We start from the raw sequence: 18,738 nt of genomic DNA on the forward strand, positions 1-18,738 counted from the left end.
AAACCGCGAGGGGACCCTCGCCGGAGCTGTTTTGGGGCGCTGCGAGGGATCCGTCGGTGCGCAGGGCAGTACAAATAGACACAAAGATGAAGAGAAGCTAGAGGCGCTGCCAAAAGTTGGCGAGGGGTGGGTGGCGCGCCCTTTTCAACCTCGCGGGAGTTGGGTGAAGCTGCGTAACTGAAGTTAGGCCAGCTTTTTTCGTGTTCACCTTGCGGTGGTGACTCTGGGCTGGGAGCTGGGCTGGCAGTGCTAGGCTGGGGCCGTTGCTGCCTCAGACCTAAACTTTCGCGCCCAATTGGCTCATCGCTTCCCTGCTGACTAACGCCTACCAATCAGCGATGCGAATCAAGCTACCTGCCTGCAAAGTCTTCGCTGCCTAGCGAGCTGCCTTGCCTGGTACCGAGCAAGGAGGTACCGCAAGGCAAACTGGTGTTGGACGCATTCCCAAAGTCGCGTCCAAGGCGCGTCGCATCGGTCGAGGTCGCCGACTGCTGGACCGTCAATTTGCTGCGTTGCTGCCCACCACAGAGCCAGATCATTGCAACGAGCTCCGCCCCCCTCCGAGATATCGTGCCTCTGCTTTGCGACCGAACGGCCGCCGTCACCAACTCCTTTGGGACTGAGCATCAGTCCTTCGCTGCTGGCGCTAGCAGCGAATTCCTCTCTTCACTTCGTCCGGCGCTTCAGCTGCGCGGTCCACGCTTCACCGCCAGCATGAACCCTCACACGACACCTAGGCCGTTCCCTATGCGGTCCATGGCGGGGAGCTCAAGCCAACAACCTCAGCAGCAGCAACGAACGCGACAGCCGCCGGCGCCCCAGGTAACGACAAATGAGGAGTATGGAGCCATCGCTGAGGAAGACCGCGACCACGTCGATGAAGTCGTAAGTTATTCGCCCAATGGGCTTTCCGTTGCAATTCATGGCGTTGAAGGTTAACTCCAATGTCAAGTTCGACTTGATGGACATGAAGAAGAAGGGGTGGCTCAACAGTTACGAGTTCAAGCACTCGCTAGCAGCACTGGGGTTCGACTTGCCGAAACCCGAATACTTTCGAGAGCTTGAGGCGTACGGCTCCGTTCCCCCCGACTGGCAAGATCCGCATAACTGCCCCGTAAATCGGTTATACATCTATCTCGACCAATTCAGGTTGTGCGCCGCGAAGCTCATTGCCAACCGTGACCCCCGAGAGGAGGCCACCAAAGTTTTCAATATGTTCGACTATGATGGGGACGGTATCATATCGTTCGAGGACATGCGGCATCTCGCGCAAGATATCAAGGACGAGCGATCGATGACCGACGAGGAAATCCAAAGCATGATCGAACACCTCGATCACGACGGAAAGGGCGGCGTTAACCTTGAAGAATTCATTCAGATGATGGAAGAGGCTGGCTAGGCTACACTGGCTAGTGGGAGAGTTCACGTTTTAGAGGGCCCGGTTGTCTTGATCAAGGCCGTTCAGCGCCGCTGGCTATTACAGCGTCGATTAACGTCGCTTCGCCGAGTTCTGTCATTGAGCCCCGGCAGCATCTCATTCGGCACAACCCCAAGGCCATGTCACATGTTACTGCCAGCCGGGAGCAGCTGAAACGGGCATCAGCAAGGCATGTCCGTAAGGACTCAACCGCGCGTGCCAGCGTTGCGACGGAGGTGGAAGAGCATTTGTTTTCCGGAGCTTGCGGGGCAAGGAGTTTTACGGCGCAATCACTATTGGATCCAACCAGGGCGGCTAGGAGCCTTGACTTCTCGGACGGCGTTGTTACCACATTGCAGGTGAAGGGGTTTTGGATGTTCGAAGATGTACCATATCTAGGTAATTGAATGCGAGCGTGCTCACTCTACATGGCCTACCGCGTAACCCGCACGTATGCGAGAAAATCAAACCTGCCGTACGATACAGCGTGTCCACCGGCCCGCCGCTCCCTGAAATTGACTTCAAACGACAAAGAAAATGCGCAGGTCAGACGGGACAACCAGCAATCTTGGTCCCATCAGATAGTCGAACTTGAGAAACAAAAGCCGAAAGGGAGCTCAGGCTGACGAAACCAAACTTTGTGAACGGTCGAAGAGGGAATAGCTTTAGAGACTGTCTTCATGCCTTTGCCTTTCAAAACTGAATCAGGTCTTGATTCTGCGTCTGCTGCTGCGGCCGCTGAGCTCCAAACGGGTTACCGTTCCCGTTGAGGCCCGCGGGCCCTGTCGCCTGGTTACCGTAACTTATGCTCGGCATGCCAGTAAACTGCTGACGCATGAACGGGTTGGTTCCCGTGGCGTCCGCGTTGAGCCTCTGGACGCCGGAGCCAGCACTATTGGCAAACGTACCAGGTGCCGTGTGTTGAGCCGGAATTCGCAGGTCGCCAGTGTTACCGTATGTGTCCATGCCGTCTCCAGTTGCAAGCAGGGAGTTGAGCTTCGTTTCGTATTCGTTCATGTTCTTCTGCGGGTTGTTGAACGACGGCTGCGGGTTATTAAACGACGGCTGCTGCTGCTGCTGGAGGAGCGGCTGTTGCGGTTGGTTGAACGTTGACAGTGACTTCTGCTCCGGCAGAGGACTGAGCGACGATGTCGCGGGCCGGGCCGACTGCGGACGGTTGAACTGTGCAAAAGGGTTGTTGGATCCGGTCGGTGTTGGGGCAAGAGACTGCGGCTGGCTCTTTGTCGCCCAGGGGTTATTGCTACCTGGGTGGAGGGTAGGCTCGGAAGGTGAGGGTGACTGGAGTTGTGATTGCTGTGCCTGTGCTTGCTGTTGCTGGGCATAAGGATTAAATCCTGTCGGTTGAGGCTGGAATGCCCCCAAATTTTGCTGTTGTTGTCCGTAAGGGTCCACGCCTATGCCTGGCTGCATACCAAAGGCGTTGTTGTAATTGGGTTGGAATCCGGTCGGTTGGTTCTGCTGGAAGCCGGTGTACGCATTCGGCATATAGCCCGTAGGCTGCGTTTGCATCTGGCTTTGGTCGATGGGGTTGGCGAAAAAGTCGACAGGGTTGCCTTGCTGGTACCCCTGGTTGAAGCCTGTATACTGCGCTTGAGTAGCGCTTTGTGCGGGCTCGTCGTCGAACAGCGAGTTTGCGTTACTCTCCTCGAGCTCTCGACGTCGTCGTTCTTCCTCTTCCTTGCTCAGTTTGATGGCCTTGGCCAAATCATCGTCGTCATCCTCGTTGCTGTGTCGACCCTCTCTCTTTCTTCTGTCCTCCTCCTCCTGGAACTTGCTAGCCTCGAGTGCCAGACGGTACTCGGCGTCCTCTTCGTCGTTCGCCGGTCGCCTCTCGCGGTTTCGCTGTCGCGGCTGGGAAGGTTCCGAAGACTGTGGCCCGAACTCGTCTAATCCCGTCACACGAGACTTCCAAGACTTCCGATCACCCCGCTCAGCCCGCAGGCGTTCCTCGTCGAGAATCAATGAGGTGAGTTCCTTGGCTGCGACTCGAACTGCGAAAGGGTATGAGCAAGTGTCGTCATCACTGCGCAGATGGAGATGAGGGTACCGTTCTGGCCAACGTCGCGACCGTCCTCCTCGATGTACTGGAACTCGCGGAGCGTCTTGATGAGGTATATGTTCTGGCGCGCCCAAGTAACCACAAGCTCGGATCCCTCGTGGAGACAATAGTCCAGAACTTTGAGGGACTTGAGGACGTGACGCCAGTTCTTGCCCTTGTCGTTCAAACGTTTGTCGATTACTTCAAGAAGATCCCACAGTTCCGTGGATCTGTTCCGGTCAGCGCTGAGGTCATGGTCGCCGTCGTCGCCACGACGGCTGTCAAGTTGCGCAGTTGCAACGTACGTGTTAAATGTGGCAGCTGCAATCTCGGCCATCTGGCTCCCTTTCCACATTGTCAGCCGAGCGCAACGCATTCAGTTCATGACAGTACATACCCGTGGGACCCCAGTTATCGTTGCTGGTGGCTGGAGGCCGAAGCGACTGTGGTCAGCGTGCATCGCGGCATCCGAGCCAGCGTTGACTTACCTTCCCGAACCTTCACCTGCACCGCTGAGTACCCCTTGGTAACATTTTTGACGCTTCGCATTACCTTCGACATGGTGGGCGACTTGGGTGCCGAAGCGGAGAGGGGCTGGGTCGTGAGTTGGGAGAGTGGTCAAAGGCGATCGCGAAAGCGGTGGCGGGGGAGGCCGGGCTGCGGCTTGTTGGTGCGCCAAGGCAACGCAGTTGGCGAAAATGCACTCCGGCGACAACAATGCTGGAAATCGTGGGGAGCACGGCGTCGGTAATTGGCGATTAACCTGAGGGTATTGTACGATTCCAGTTGGGAGTGAGCAGACCAAGGTTGACGACAGACGAGGCAAGACCACGATTGATTACGTATGCGGTGCTACGTGATTCATTAGCCACCTTCCCCACATTTTTGTCCTCATCGGGGCGAAGCCTCGCAGGGTTGCTTCACGTGGGAAGGTACTTACTTTTTGGGGGCAACCCTAGACACTGACCGGCTGTGACAGCTCGTCATGCGACAAATTTGTTGACGTGGTGCTTCAAGGATAACAATGCACGGCTCGTAAACGATACTCGCGTTCAGAATTACCACATACCTACCTGGGGTTTGCCTTGACCAGTATCTGGTATCAATAGAGCAGAGAGGGCCTCTGGGGCTTTCTTGGGCACCAGGGACATCTTTCGGGAATGCCTCCGTCAGTGACGGGTCAGAACTCGCCGCGTCCTCTCCACGCCATGTACTGTCTCCAGCAGGCGCTACCTAGGAAGAGATGCCGTAGTTTCCTTGTTAACCTGGCACGTCCCTCGGTCGATTGTCTACTCGCTCGCAAGCAAATGCATGCCCTTCGCTGACAAGGCATTGGAAGCATCCTGGACTACCTTGGGTATCGATGCTTTGCAATAGCACAGGCCGGAATGAGAGCCAGCGTCGGGCATCTGCCAACTTGAACAAGGCGCCACAGGTCAGGCCAGCTGGCACTCTGAACCCAATGACAAGCGGCAAATGTCTCCGCGACCCAGCAGCCCAGCCTCTGCGCGTAGGGTTCCAAGTTACGAGCAAAGGATAGATCGGGTTCGAAGGAGTGCATGTCAGGCGTCGAGGCTTCGCGAAGTAAAGGTACGGATTTCGTTTCATTGCAGAGGCAATAGCCTCCACGATGTGCGTCTGTTCCCTTGACGGGTGCGACAGCAATCCAAATCTAGGCGCATTTCACGTGGGTTTGCCAGCTTCAAATACCCAGGGCATCCTTGCAGAGTGGTTGATTATGCCTGAACTTGCCTCCGTAGCCCGTCTATGTGGCTGCAGCCTGCAAAGCGCGCGAGAGATATGCTTCAGTTCCTTCCTATTTCGCTACACATCTGTGCATCTAGAGCGGTCATATCATCGTTGCCATTTCCCTCTGCGCAGTTCCTGAGCAGTATACCAGGCCAAACAAGGCACAAGCCCCTGCGGCCAGCCCCGTTGTGTGAGTCTAACCATAGACTAGCTTGAAGATGTCGTTGAAGACGAAGTACTGGCCACTGCCGTCGCGAGCAAGCTGGAACGCTTGCGTGTAGTTCATCGGGCGCTGCTCCTCATCGACCTGCATCGACTTGTGTCAGTCCCGGTTCATGTTGCTCAACCTGTTGCTCGTTCGCATACCAGAAGCTGCCCAGTCACAAGGATGACAATCCCGCCATCCGACATGCCGGGCTGGGCATCGAGAGTGGAGACCTGGTGCTTGACCTTCTCGAAGGGGAGGGACTATTTAAGTGCACTTTGTTAGTCCTCTGGGCCGAGTTAATCGGCGTCGGTGAGGGCATATTGTACCGCAAGCTTCTCAACGATGGAGTTGACACCGAGGACCGAGGCTGATTCGAACGTGAGCATAGACTGCTCGCGCTGTTGACGAGTCAGTACGACGAGAGAAGCTTAGTCGTGGCCGATCGAGTAACGCACGTAAAGGCCGGACAGGGCCTTGCGATCGGTATCGAAGGTGTTGTAGTAGAACTCGATGAACTGCTCTATTCGCGGTTGAGATCGTTAGGGGCTCGTCCGTCATGCGCGGTTACGGGATGATGGCGCGTACTCGCAACGTCCTCAAAGTCTGGCCGTGCGCGGTTAGCATTTCTGCCTGAACATCAGCAGAGCTGCACACTTACTGCCGGCCATTGTGACGGAGTTGAGGTCGGTGAGACCGAGCGCTGAGAATACTGAGAAAACGACGGGCGAAAATAGTGCCAGGAGCTTGGAAGCTTCGCGTTGGGTTCGTCGCAAAGTGTGCCCAAGGAGTGTGAAGACACAGCCGCGAGGGCAGCCTGGGACCGAAGATGGTGGTGGGGTTGAGGGGCAGCACAGTGCAGATTCTCATTTGCTTTGTGTCGCACAGCGGTGACGTGTTGTCGTCCAGGCACAGATCCACCTGAACCGCAGCTCTTTACAGTGCGACGTGGCTCTTGGCACTGACATGTCAGGGCGGACGAGCTTCGACCTACCCGCCTAACAAGGCATATGCACTTATCGAAAAGCTCCACAACAAGCTTGTGTTAAATTTGCTGAGGCTCGGCCGAATTTGCATCTGCTCCTAGACACAACTCAAGCATCACTGTTTGATACAGGAGCAATTGGACCATCAAGTGATGGGTTGGCGACATAACGTCGTCGCTCCTGTCGCTACTAGAGCATGCTTGGCTATTGCCCTAATTCTCCGCTCATACTCCGATCTCAACATCAGGTAAGCTGGCAATCGCCGTCCTCCGCGCATCCCTTTGCATGATGACACAAACTTCTTAAGAACGGCCAACTGAACCCCCATGTTGAATGTTCAAATTATCAAGCTCAACAGTCTGATTATTGCGACTGCCAAATCAATTGTCTATTTCACGGATGTCTTTGTGCTCAGCAGCTAACAAGGCCATCAGTTTCTTAGTTTCACACCAGACGCTTGCCGCAGTCACACGCTTGCCGAGTCATACGCTCGTGTCACGAAGTCTTTCTGAAGACGCACTTGCCCTCGATTGTGCCCTCAACGCGACTCATCCAGTTGATCTCCAAGGCTGAGACCTTGCCATCGATGCCTCTTCTGAACTCGCCCTGTTGATATTCGTTTAAGAACGTAGGGTTGGGCGGCGTAGTGAGGTGCACAAGCCAGTAGTCTCCCGAAACGTGATACAGTCTCAAGTGATACTGCCATGTCATATTACTGCGGTCCGCCACAAGAATAGTCTCACCTGTTTTATTGGGGTGAGGCTGCTCGGACAGAGTCATCTGACCGTAACCAGGATCTGCGTATGTTCCCACGAGTTCCCCAATATCGAAAGTGGGGGGCAAAGGCCTCTCTGGTTTGTCTGGGAAAATCGTCTTTTGCGCTTCGTCCAGTGGCATTTCTGCAGCCAACTGCTCGATTTTGTCCGCCCAGCTGAGGGAAGCAAGTCAGCATTCCGTTCTTAAGGAGGTCTGTTGCCACATACTCTCCGTCAAAGTCGAACCTCTCGCTTTCGGCAATGCCCAGTTTGTCTTCGATTAGCCGATAAATGATGATGTCCTCTACTGCATTGCTTGACCAGGACGTGTTGGCAAATGCGACTGCACCAAAATTGGCCTCCGGGACCCAATACGTCTGGGCGCCATAGGCATGCATGCCTCCGCTGTGTGAGTAGACAACATGGCCACGATACACTTTACGTGCCCAGCCAAGTCCGTAGTGAACAATGTCGGCACCTCGAGTAGGCTCTGTAGTTATGAGCATTCGTGGTTTCTTGATGTCATTGTGGACGTCCTTGGAGAATGGCTCGTTCTCGTGCAGCAAACACTTGAGCCATCTACCGTAGTCCTGAACCGTTGAAATGACCGCTCCAGCGCCAGCAAGCTCCGTTGTTCCCATGAAGCCAGCTTCCTTGAACGTTTCTGCTTTCTTATCCCAGTAGTAACCGGACGCAAAATGCGCTGGTGCCGCTTGCGCTTCGTGGAGGTAGAAGTACGTCGAGTTCATGCCGAGCGGACCCCATATCTCGTCCCGCAAAGCCTGGCCGAGCGTTTTGCCAGTGACGGTCTCAATGACGTGGCCCAGAGTGGTGTACATCAGATTGCAGTACTGGAACTTGACGCGCGGCTCTGCCGTTAGCGTTAGGTTTCTCATGTTCCGAACAAGATCGACAGGTGTGAGCTCTTTGCCGTCAATGGTACGTGCACAAGCCGAATCGTGCCGGGGAAGCCCTGAGCGATGACACACTGCGTCCTCAAGCGTGACGTGTGAAGTGGCCCATTCATCCTCGAGTACGAAATCTTCTCGTAGGATAGACGAAATTGGCGTGGCCCAGCCATCTGCAAGCTCAGGATACTTCTTGGAGGCGATGAGCTTGGCGAGAGTGGCAGCAATCTGAGCTTTGGTTGTGGATGCTCCATACCAAAGGGTCTCCGGAGTTGCCTTCACATCAGGGAGCGATGCATGTCCGTAGCCCTGGCTATAAATACTCTCACCATCGACGACAGCAAGTGACATGCCAGGGACCTTCCATCGTGCCAGGGTTTCCGTCACGAACCGGTTGAAGTCGTTCGTAAGCGGGCTAGGACTCATTTGGGGCGATTCGGTAGCCATGATAGCTAGCAGTCTAGGCTGTACAGTGGTCTGTCACTTGATGGCGCAATAAGAGGAGGACAGTTGGCGAGACTGAGCAACTGAGCCGAATTCGAGATGGTCTTAAAAACGGTCCCGACAGCGTCTTTAATGTTTCTGTGAACAGCAGCATCGTTGCGACGCCCTGGCGCTTCGCCCAGAGCCCAGTGTCACCTCCGTGTTTCGCGAAGTGAACTGGGTAGAGACTAGCGTTGATTGCACGAATTGCGTAAGGCAAATGAATGACGCGGAGTTGGAAGGTGGCAGCATGAGCAGTCGCCGACAGAGGCAGCAAGGGGGTGCTGGGTTGTTCGAGGGGAAGCTGGTTGGAGATGCAGCGACATAAGCGCCAGGCAAGTGACGCTAATGCCCTCCGTGTTGCTATCCAATTGGAGAGCTCTTCAAGGTCTTTGGTGCATTCACGACTGGAACTTGCACCCGAGGCACCCCTGTAATGCATCACAAGTTCACAGCCGTGACGGACCTCAGGCTCAGGTACCCGATGCATGTTTCTAATTCTGAGTTGGGCTGATGGTCTGTGAGAGCCGCGAGGTGAGCGTTTTCGGGAGGCACAGTGTCAGCCGAGTGCCCTTTTGGTGAACGCTCTCATTTAACTGGCAGATCTCCTTGGTGGAATCGTTTACGCCGCATTGCCCTCCATGTGAGTCTTATGTGATTTCAGTAGTGATGCACCGCTCAGCCTCTTCAACAAACAACGATTTATGTACGACGTAGACGTCGTTGAAACAGAAACAAGTGTAGTAGGCCAGTAGCGAAGGACGATGGTCTGTTAGGAGCACTTTAACTCGTGTGTGAGGCTCGTATCATGAAAGAAGTTGTGCACCAAATGATGAAAGAGGCAGCGAGGGGTCAACTGAAACCGTCATCTATTTGTCCTGTCACCAAACTCCGCAACCTCCTTCATTGCAATTCTTCACGGCTTATCCCGAGTCAATTCCAGGACAATTAGCCTTCGCTCCTTCCTTAATCGCTTCTCGTCAATGTGCAAGCATGACGAGGTAAGTGACGGTCAATGTTTTGGCCAGTCCTTGACTCCTTCTTCATCTCGCACGAAGACCACCGAGGACAGATAATACTCTGGTGGCGGCCGAGCTCGACGGGGCTGTAGAGACTCCGGAATTCACTCGCTCGCCATATACTCATCCCATCGTTACGCCACAATAGATTCGCCCGACGAGTGAGCAACGGAACCAGGACCGCGCTCTATAGTTCTTCCTCTTCGTCGACCTTCGTCTTCCCTAATGGTGCGGCCTTCACCACACCTGCCGGAGCTGGTGTCGAACTCGTCGAGCCCGTCGACGCACCTGAAACGGCCGTATTCAGAGCCGCACTGAGACTCTGCGTTGAAGTTTTGTCGACGGCGCTACTCTGGTCGATACTGGGTCGAGCTTTCTTCAGTGGGCTCCCAACGATAGCCTCCGGCGGAACATCCTGACCACTGTAACTGCTCGGCGTGGGTTGGCCTGTGGGCACGCCCTGAGGCGCGGGCGAATCTTCTGCTGTGGCTCTCTGGGAGGTCTCTGGGGTCGAACGGCTGTCCGGCTCCGTTGAATGCGCGCGCTTGAGCTACACACAGTGGTTAGCTGCCGTGTGCACAGTCGTCTCGCAGCTGATGGAATCACCTACCCGAATGCGGTTGACGCCATCGGCTAATTCGCCGCCGAATTTCGTATCGTCCACGACCGGCTTGCCATTCTCGTCCTGATCGTCAATGTCCTCCATCTTTCCAACGATCTCACCCTCGTCGTCATCGTCGTCGTCACTGTCATCGGCGATGTTGCCGTTGCTCTTCTTTCGAGCCTTCTTACGTCGCACAGTCTCGGCATCCTGGTCACGGAAAGCGGTGAAACCAACGGTGCCACCCGCCTTGAGCGGCCCGAGGGTGGAAAAGTCTAGCTGTCCAGAGCGCCTTTTGGCAGATCCGGGCGTGGTATGTGCTTGCTTACTCGACTGCATGACGCCAATTTTCTGAAGTTGTTCTGCTCACCAGGTTAGCGTACTATTTCTGAGCGGAGGAGGGCCGAAGACGTACTCTCGCCGCGATAGAAGAACGTAAACACGGCATACGGCTTGTCCGGGCCGTCAATACCCGTTACCGTCTGAGTGCTGATAGTCTTCGGATCGAGTGTTTTGGGTTTGGCGAAGCTGGTGGTGTGCTCCACATCGGCATTGATGCCATTGTCTCCGCCGCTCGAAGCCTCTTCATCACCGTCGTGGGCATCAAATTGTGGAGAATACTCTCCCTTCTTGATCTCCCCGGATGCCAGAACTCGGAACATGGCGACTTTAATCTGCCCCGTGGCCTCAGGAGGCTCGTCGTCGTCATCGGACCACGAGTCTGAGTCAAACACGGCCTCGATGGGCGACGCATCGTCAGCGCCGTAACGTAGTGTATCGCGACGACCGTTGGAGCCCTGCTCTGTATCAGCTCCATGGCCACCGTCCAGAGTCATATTCTGTCGTCGCTGGCGTCTCTCAAACTTTTGTCGGCGTTTCTCGAGCTTCTCCGCCGCGTCGTGGCCTTTGAGGTCGAGACCATTCAGCCAGCGCTCCAAGCCAACTTCTCGAAACAGGAACTCGCGCTCAGCCAGACCGCCGCCTTCAGAGTCGGGAACCTGAACCCATCGGCTGTTGACCCACGTTTCCTCACCAGGGCGGAGAAGAGTCGCCACCTCTTCTTTGGCTCGACCGTCGAAATAAATGTAGGCGGCAATGGTCTCGTTTTCCGAGTTTGTCATGGGGATGTACGGATTGACGATGCCCGAGAATTTTCCCCGTTCGGTATTCGAACCGGGGTTCAAGCTCCCAACGAACTGCGGCTTCGGATATGGGTTGTTGTCGGTTGGCTTCGGGGCGGAGTAGGGGATCGGCAAGCCTGGCGTTAGAAGAGTAATAGAGATAGCAAACTTGGCGGGCTCGGGCTTGTTCGAGTCGGCGCTGAGGCTCGGCTGGGGCACAGGGATGTAGTTGCTGATGCGAGATAGCCTCGATTGCCTCTGAATGCCGTACTCGGGCAGTGGTGCACCATTTGCATGGATGCTCACCGCAATGCCCTTGAAGCAGGGCATCGTGGCGACGGCTGAGCTCCCGGACAAGCGGTAGCGGCACGCGTTGCCGACGTGTCCACCTACGGAGAAGCTTCTTTGTTTCTGGGATCGGGTAGTGGCGGAGGACGGTCGGCGTGGATGTAGAAAAGCAGTGGCGGCGCAGCCGGCCTAGCCACAAACAAGCAGGCAAGGAGCAGGCTGCTTTAAGTCGAGTCGAGAGCGTTGCTTAGCGGTTGAGTACCGTAAGCGAATATGTAGGTTTGAATGACGCGGTGGAAGCAAGCAAAGCCAACTCAGCTCAGCTGGCAAAAAAGGGCATCGGATGCAGTGCAGGCGTGCAAGGGATGTCTGCGTAAATGTCCAAGGCTTGGTTGGAATATATCGAACCAAAAAAAAGGGCCCGTGACACGGCAGGTCTGCGGCGCGTTAACGACGGTTGTAGGTTGTCGGTGGTTTGTGAACCGCGGTGCACAGGAGGTCCCGCATCATGGAAAGGTAATTAGGTCGTGGGTTAGCGAGGCAGCTGGTGCGTCTCAACGGAGCGGGAGTGGAGGGATTGGGGAGGGGGGAGCCTCCTGGCCGTTCCACGTCCCGCCGGATCAACCTATTGATCCGCCGTACCTCAGTGGCAGCATGGGTCGAACTGTGCGCAGCTGGCAAAGCTACGGCGCTGACGAGTGGAGAGCTATCATGGGTCCATGTCCGCCTTGGGCACCTTGTGAGCCACCAGCCATTCCGTTTCGTCCCCAAAGCTGTGTCCACAATTCGCTGCCCGTGAGGGACGCCAAGCGGAAGCTTCAGACAGTATCTGCCACGCGCGCCTAGGTACCAGCTCACACCTGGCGTCCGATCACAGTAGCACCAACACCCCTTCCACCCAAGATAGACATTCGGGTACGGCATGGAAAGTAAAAGTTGTGCCTCATGGGAACGTTTTATATACTCGTGTTCCGTGTGCAGGCTTCGATTTACTGTCATGGAGCCGGTGCACCACGAGGATCAGAGTAGCATATCTAGCTGCAAGGAAAATGAAAGCAACCGTGACTGCGTTGTAGGATGAAAGTTCCGCGTGAGCACGCCCAGGCGGCTACACAAACCATGATTGAAAGGCTACCAGACATTTTTCCTGTCGAATTGGGGCAAACCTCCTTCAGCGCGTGTCACCGATTTTCCGTGACCGTCACCAGGGCGATCATCTTGAAGCAATACGACGCGGAATCTATAGCAACTGTCGACTCCAGACGACACTCGGCACGAAGCTTAACCATACAACCAAGAAATAGAATTCGGGTATCTGTTGCCATGCAAGTAGAGGAGCTAGCAAGCTCAGAAAGACCAGTGTCCGCAATATTTGCAGGCTCATCCATCGAGCCTGCCCCGAGACGATCTTCTGCGCACAACGGAACGCCTCTCTGAATCGTAACTTGTTCCTATACCAGAATCGTATCTTGCTCTGCTGTCACCGTCATCGGTGTCCTCCTCATCGTCTGCCTCTGCGCCTGCAATAGGTATGTCGGACATCCGGGGTGTGTGCCTTTCAGCACTTTCCTCCTTGACCGCTGGTTCGTGTTTAAGTGGCAGGTGCGATCCGTAGGTAGGGAACGTGTGTGCGTAGTCAGATGATTGATCAGGATCGCCATCATCACTGTAGCGGTCGTCGTCCGGATGACGATGGGGTTTGCCGGTGAGCTTGGGTGTAGTGACGGCGCTCCAAGTCGTCCATGCAAGGGCCATAAACAGGACCTCGCAAACCCAGAACAGGAATGTGAAAGCGATGTACGTGGCCAGCCGGTAGTGGAACATTAGCCAACGAAGTCCTCGTAGCTGGGCCGTCATAGTCAGAGTGGTGCTGTATATCTGAATGTCTTGCCCCGCCTCGACCTCCAGGTATGCCGAGGCAGGGATTGCCGAGTCTTTCGAGAACGCAAGACGCTCCGCAAGATTAACAGTCATTGTGCATGTTTGTGAGCTTGGGAAAAGCAGATGATAGAGCATGAACACGATGCGGTTCGCGATGGACACGATGGGATCAACGTAAGGGAACAAGGCAGATCGCCTGGATGTGAAGATGACCGTGTGGTCGCCGATCTTGGTGTCTTGAGCGGCAAAGGTACGAGAGTCCACCTCCAGTCTCTCATTCGCTTCTGATGCAAGGAGATGCAATGACACCATGAAGTTTCCGCGCTCGGTGTTGGCAGGTGATCGTGGCATCGATAGCGCAACCGAGATGTCGTATTCTTGCTGGGCTTTAAGCAGAGATGGACGGGCGAGGGATGCGATGCCGTAGGGGTTGCGAGCAGTCCTGCAACGAGGTACGTCAGCTCATCCAGGACTCCGTGGCATGGCGTCGCGCAAATTACCCATATTGAAGGTGTACGGGTGTCGTTACAAATCGATCGGGAACAAAGGTTTGAAAGAATACTCCGGTCGCGAGAGACGCCAACAAGAGCAGCGCAGCAGCGCCAGACACCAGCAGGGCGGTATTGACCACAGCCCGCTGCACGGGCTTGGACGTCACCACGCGAACGGTCTCCTCAATGGCATCCTATAAATCGTACAAGTCAGCCCGAGCCGAAAGGAACCATGCGCGCTTTCTGCTGCTAAGCGCCTCACCATTTATCGCGTTGGACGTGGGAAGGCTGTCGCTGCGCTAGCCAGTTCCGTTGCGAGTCAATGCCGGTAATGCCCGTTTGCTGTAACCGTCGAGATCATCTCACGCTACTGAGTCGTCGCAAAAACGACGGCGTTCAGCGTCAAAGGAGGTTCGGGGGCAGCAGCAGTGACGCGATGACGGTGAGAGGGAAGTTGCATCTCAGGAACAAGGACCGGCTGGGCTATGACGCGTGATGCCATAGTTCCCCTAGCACCGTTCCTGGTAAACAGCTGACTGGAGGCGTAGTGGGGCCCGCTCCAAAGTGTTCAGTACTTGCGCTGCCGTGGGCTGTCCGCGGCTGATTGAGTACACGGTACATGGCTGGTGCTCTGCGAGGCGCACCTGATGAGGATTTAACTGAAGCGGCGGGCATCGACAGAAATCTTCATGGCCGGCATTGCGGACTTGTTGATTAAGGTAGTTTGTTCATTCGATACATTGACGGACATTTGATACATTCTTCTCATGGTCCAACACCAACACCAACACAACAGAAAGGTAGTGAAGACGGCGGCGCGTCTGTAGAATAACGTGACATGTACAAGATCGTTCTCATCGTTTCCATCGCGTTCCTGCAACAAAGGGAAAGGGAAAGCTGTCAGAGCCATGCATTCCGCGGAATCAGCACGGTTGCAAGTAGTTGCTTGGGACCAGCCCAACACGGCCATGACCGCCGTGTACTTCGGCCTCCCACCAGCCATCGTCCTGATGGCGGAACACAGCCAGGTAATCTCCCTTGGCGAAGCCTAACTCCTCAGGAATTGCGGCCTGGTACATGTAGAGGGCACGTGCTGCTAGATGTCAGCGATGTCGAGGCAAAAAGCAAGCCATGAAAGGGATCCTACCAAAGTGCAGTATCGGTCGGCCATCTCGAGAGTACTGCCGCGCAGGATCTGCCACACTCTTACTACGCGGACGAGAGGAGCCACCCTCATAGAGCCCCATCGCACGAGAATCGGAGCGTGCAGATCCTCTGCTTCGCTGAGACCCGTACGGGTCGTCACCTCCGGGTGCCAGCTGGACTGCCATATCGCCGCCACCTCCATAACTACTTTGCGGTCGGTGGTAGTCTCTGTACGTCGACGGAGACGCCCCGCGAGCTGAGCCGCTTGGAGAGGCGGAGCCGTAGTAACCGTGGTCAGCGGGTCGGCCCTGGGACATGCTGGCCTGGGACGACTGCCGGTGATGTCCACTGTAGGGATTGGGAGAAGCAGACCGGTAGCCAGAGCCCCGCGAGTCATTCGTGAATGGCTGGGGGGACGCACCGCGAGCGGGAGCCGGCGAAGCTGCTCGCGGCATGTCGTTACCCCGAGTGCCTGGGCGGGAGCTTGGTGATGCACCTCGGCTGCCTGCGTCTGCCCTACCGGTATTTCCGAAAATGGTTCGAGTCTGGTCTGCGACCTTTTTCGAAGCTTCCTTCATCGCCTTCGAGGTCACTGCAGGCGGCGGCACGCCCAGTCGCGCCACCGGCGCCGGTTGCTGGTACGAAGGCGGAGGTGTGCCCCGACTAGCGGCTACCGCATCGTGGCTCCCAGGGACGGGTATAGCGCGTGATCCTCTCTCCGTTCCGGGCGCAGGAGTTGCTATCCCGTGGTAGTGGTCCGCAGACATCCTGACAGAAGACTGCTTGCCCAAGTTAACTCCCTTGAGCTCCGCAAGCGCGACAGCAATAGGGTCATTCTCGTCCACTTCCGTCGCCGTCGCTCTTCCCGGTCGCCTTTGAGTATCTGCGGTGGAAACCGGGAGAACATTCTGCCCAACACCAAGTGCGAGGCTTGCATTCGCATCAATAGGCTCAGGGCTTGCCGTGCGTTCCTACATGCATATTTAGTGACTTCTGGCTCCAACAGGATATTCTTGGAACATACCAGTTGAGGGTTGCTTTGGTGGCCAGCGCCAAAGCGCGAATTTCGGCCGGCCTGAGCAGGTGGGTGCGGCTCTTTGGTACTCTTTCGCCGGAAAGGACTATGGTTTTGGAAAAAGCCACTTTTCTTCTTGAGCACTCTCTTCTCCGGACTCGAGGACGGTGTTTGTTCCTGCTTCATTGGCGATGTTTTCCCGCTAGGAGGCTCATGGCTAGAGAAGGATGTCGGGTTCGAGTAGTCGCTGTGTGACTCTCGGCTTGAAGGCCGGGCAGAAGTCGGCTGGGAGCTTCGGTCGGAGGGCGGTCCAGTACGGCAAAGCATCGTCATGCCGTCCATTGGATACGGATCGTGCGGGACAGTGGCTAGCGGACCATGCTGACCAGCATCATACTGCATCGTTGCGGGCGGCGGCGGCTGGACGGGGTACTGGTCGTCCATAGACATTTTGAGCGGCTGCTGAGTCGAAGCCTTTTGGGGAGTGACAGTAGCTTCCCGGCTGGCTGATTGCCCTGACTCCCTGTGTGCCAAGTTGTTGGCCAACGCAGAATTGGGATCATGGTGAGATTCAAAGGTCGAAGGCTGAGGTGACGAGGAACGGAAAGCCGGGTTGATGCTGCGCGGAAACTGAGCAACCGAATAGTTGTCGTCCTCCGACACTTCAGACTGGCTGTCGTTAACATCTCCACGACAGAAGTTGATGTACTTTGGAGGGTCGGGTATCTCCTGCCCAGTACCCCGCTCCGTGATGAAGCCGACGATGTCCTTCTCAACTTCCATCTTCTCGAGCGACAGACGGATCTTCTCGCAGGAGGAATCGTCACTGACGCACACCGTGGAGGCGATGTTTGCAAACGTCCAGAGGCTGCTCTTGGTGAAGTCGAGTCGCTCCTCTTCGAGGTCCTGGAATTTGTCCGCGGCCGATTTCCATTCTCGATTCCATCGCGCCGTGGTGTCCTCGAGCGCTTTCACCGCATTCTCGTACTCCGTATTCGCCGTGGCGAGGCTAATCTGCGTCTTCTCAAGCTTGGCCTTGTTGCGACGCTCCTCCTGGCCCATTACCATGTGGCCCTGCGCAAGGTATCCCTTGATTTTGAGACACTCTTGCTCGAACTTGTCGCGAGTCTGGAGGTAGGACTATATTAGTGGACGTCTCACGTAGGCAGAAGCTAATCACTGAACAAACCTTATTCACCTGCTGGGTTTGTTGGACCTTAGTCTTCAGCAGTTTTTCGACGGAGTTTTGTACAATCTTCCGCCGTTCTTTCATGCCGCCAGAAAACGCAGCCAGCGGTTCCTCAAGCTCCGTCTTCATCTGTGCCGCGATGCTTTGGTGCTGCTTGGCCATGGACTCCACCTCCCCGCGGACAGTGTCCAAAGAAGTCTTGAGCGAGCCCGTCTCATGCGATCCAAGTGATTTTCGACACAAGCTTAGAAGCTTTCGCGCGTATTCGTCCTCGATTGAAGCGCGTGCTGTAGACCGCCACCAGTAAGCATGGATACAGCGTGCGCATGTTATCCCAACGTACCGCCATAGAAAGACTTCAGCTCATCACAGGTCTGCTTTGCGCCTTGCATACGATCCAGAAGAGGACCAACTCCCGCATCTTCTTTGCCCCAGAAATTATTGGCAACTGCGATGATGGTCAGCCAAACCTGGTACGCGGGAAGTTCAACTGAGATGGGGCTCCCCACAAGACAGCGCGACTGCCGGAGCATCAGCAGTTGCTGCAGGCATCGTGCCTGTTCTGAGGTTCTTGGATGACCTGAGCTCCGAGATCTTGGTCGAGATTGTGGTATGATTTGGAGTTGGTCGCCGGCGACGCAGGAAATACTTCAGGCCTGCACAATGCTGAGGGCGGGGGGGTTGGCAAGTTTTCCAAGTTGCTGCTTCGTGAAGCCTTGGGAGGTGACGCACGGTTTGTCTGCTTTGGTGTGGGGTGCCCACGACAGCCACTGTGCTTTGTTTGGGGAGGCATTCCGTCGCGTTGACAGGGCGACGGGCTAGCGTCGTGATCCGCCACAATGTCACGTGATGCGAACTCCGTGGCTCCAGCCTCCCCTGCTACAAGGGCTGTACGGAATTTGCCGCCCCTTCTGTGACTGGCCGTTTTCTGGAGAGCGCTTCGTTCTGTCCTCCACCACAGCCCAACGACCTCTTGACATCGAAAAGCACCTATCAAGAGTCTCTCATCCCTCGTTTAATTGCGTCCAACGTTCGGCGGCAGGCCAAGCACGATCATCGGCAGCAGCAAAAGCTTCCCCCCAAAGCTCGCGCACTCCGCTTCGGTATCTGGCATCGGTTCGACAGAGCTCGTCACCTGGCATCCTCGGTCTCGAAACTCTTCTTCTCCGACGTGTTTGGATCCCTCACCGTTGCTCGCTCGCGCCTGGCTCGCTCGGTCCTGAGCCATCGTACCCCTCTGGCGCCATTCTCCACGCGACGACCCACGAGATTGCGACGTTTTCTCTCCCATGTAGAGTCACCTCCCGCTTCTCCCTCGTTGCAGCCTCACCACGTCCGACCGCCTACCCACATCTTTGCTTGAGCCAACCTGCCTGCCGCGACTCCACAGGCAGGCGCTCTATCAAGACTCGTCGACGCCCGCGA

The 18,738-nt window shown here is 55.8% G+C and overlaps 6 protein-coding genes across 6 annotated transcripts; 1 reads left to right on the plus strand and 5 right to left on the minus strand.

Moving 5' to 3' along the window:
- Window positions 1-714: 714 nt before the first annotated feature.
- Window positions 715-1,399, plus strand: PLICBS_006014 (calcium-binding component of the spindle pole body (SPB) half-bridge; the record flags this gene model as incomplete). Its single annotated transcript, XM_018319754.2, has 2 exons — window positions 715-885; window positions 953-1,399. The coding sequence occupies 2 exons, from the start codon at window positions 715-717 to the stop codon at window positions 1,397-1,399; spliced, it is 618 nt and encodes a 205-aa protein (XP_018182228.2).
- A 711-nt stretch (window positions 1,400-2,110) lies between these two features.
- On the minus strand, window positions 2,111-4,037 carry PLICBS_006015 (uncharacterized protein; the record flags this gene model as incomplete). The annotated part of the gene is made up of 5 exons (XM_018319755.1): window positions 2,111-3,429; window positions 3,486-3,706; window positions 3,782-3,821; window positions 3,874-3,903; window positions 3,965-4,037. The coding sequence occupies 5 exons, from the start codon at window positions 4,035-4,037 to the stop codon at window positions 2,111-2,113; spliced, it is 1,683 nt and encodes a 560-aa protein (XP_018182229.1).
- A 1,384-nt stretch (window positions 4,038-5,421) lies between these two features.
- On the minus strand, window positions 5,422-6,101 carry PLICBS_006016 (nuclear transport factor 2; the record flags this gene model as incomplete). The annotated part of the gene is made up of 6 exons (XM_018319756.1): window positions 5,422-5,532; window positions 5,592-5,693; window positions 5,760-5,831; window positions 5,889-5,953; window positions 6,019-6,036; window positions 6,092-6,101. The coding sequence occupies 6 exons, from the start codon at window positions 6,099-6,101 to the stop codon at window positions 5,422-5,424; spliced, it is 378 nt and encodes a 125-aa protein (XP_018182230.1).
- An 810-nt stretch (window positions 6,102-6,911) lies between these two features.
- PLICBS_006017 (uncharacterized protein) lies at window positions 6,912-8,505 on the minus strand (the record flags this gene model as incomplete). The annotated part of the gene is made up of 2 exons (XM_065600845.1): window positions 6,912-7,347; window positions 7,400-8,505. The coding sequence occupies 2 exons, from the start codon at window positions 8,503-8,505 to the stop codon at window positions 6,912-6,914; spliced, it is 1,542 nt and encodes a 513-aa protein (XP_065456917.1).
- Window positions 8,506-9,768: 1,263 nt separating this feature from the next.
- PLICBS_006018 (uncharacterized protein) lies at window positions 9,769-11,633 on the minus strand (the record flags this gene model as incomplete). The annotated part of the gene is made up of 3 exons (XM_018319757.2): window positions 9,769-10,131; window positions 10,192-10,544; window positions 10,598-11,633. 3 exons carry the CDS (start codon window positions 11,631-11,633, stop codon window positions 9,769-9,771), a joined length of 1,752 nt encoding a protein of 583 aa, XP_018182231.2.
- Window positions 11,634-12,971: 1,338 nt separating this feature from the next.
- PLICBS_006019 (uncharacterized protein) lies at window positions 12,972-17,705 on the minus strand (the record flags this gene model as incomplete). The annotated part of the gene is made up of 7 exons (XM_065600846.1): window positions 12,972-13,914; window positions 13,973-14,157; window positions 14,947-15,056; window positions 15,630-16,080; window positions 16,134-17,264; window positions 17,314-17,600; window positions 17,657-17,705. The coding sequence occupies 7 exons, from the start codon at window positions 17,703-17,705 to the stop codon at window positions 12,972-12,974; spliced, it is 3,156 nt and encodes a 1,051-aa protein (XP_065456918.1).
- Window positions 17,706-18,738: the final 1,033 nt, after the last annotated feature.

Source organism: Purpureocillium lilacinum (genome assembly GCF_023168085.1).
Source record: "Purpureocillium lilacinum CBS 284.36 DNA, scaffold_4, whole genome shotgun sequence".
NCBI lineage: Eukaryota > Fungi > Ascomycota > Sordariomycetes > Hypocreales > Ophiocordycipitaceae > Purpureocillium > Purpureocillium lilacinum.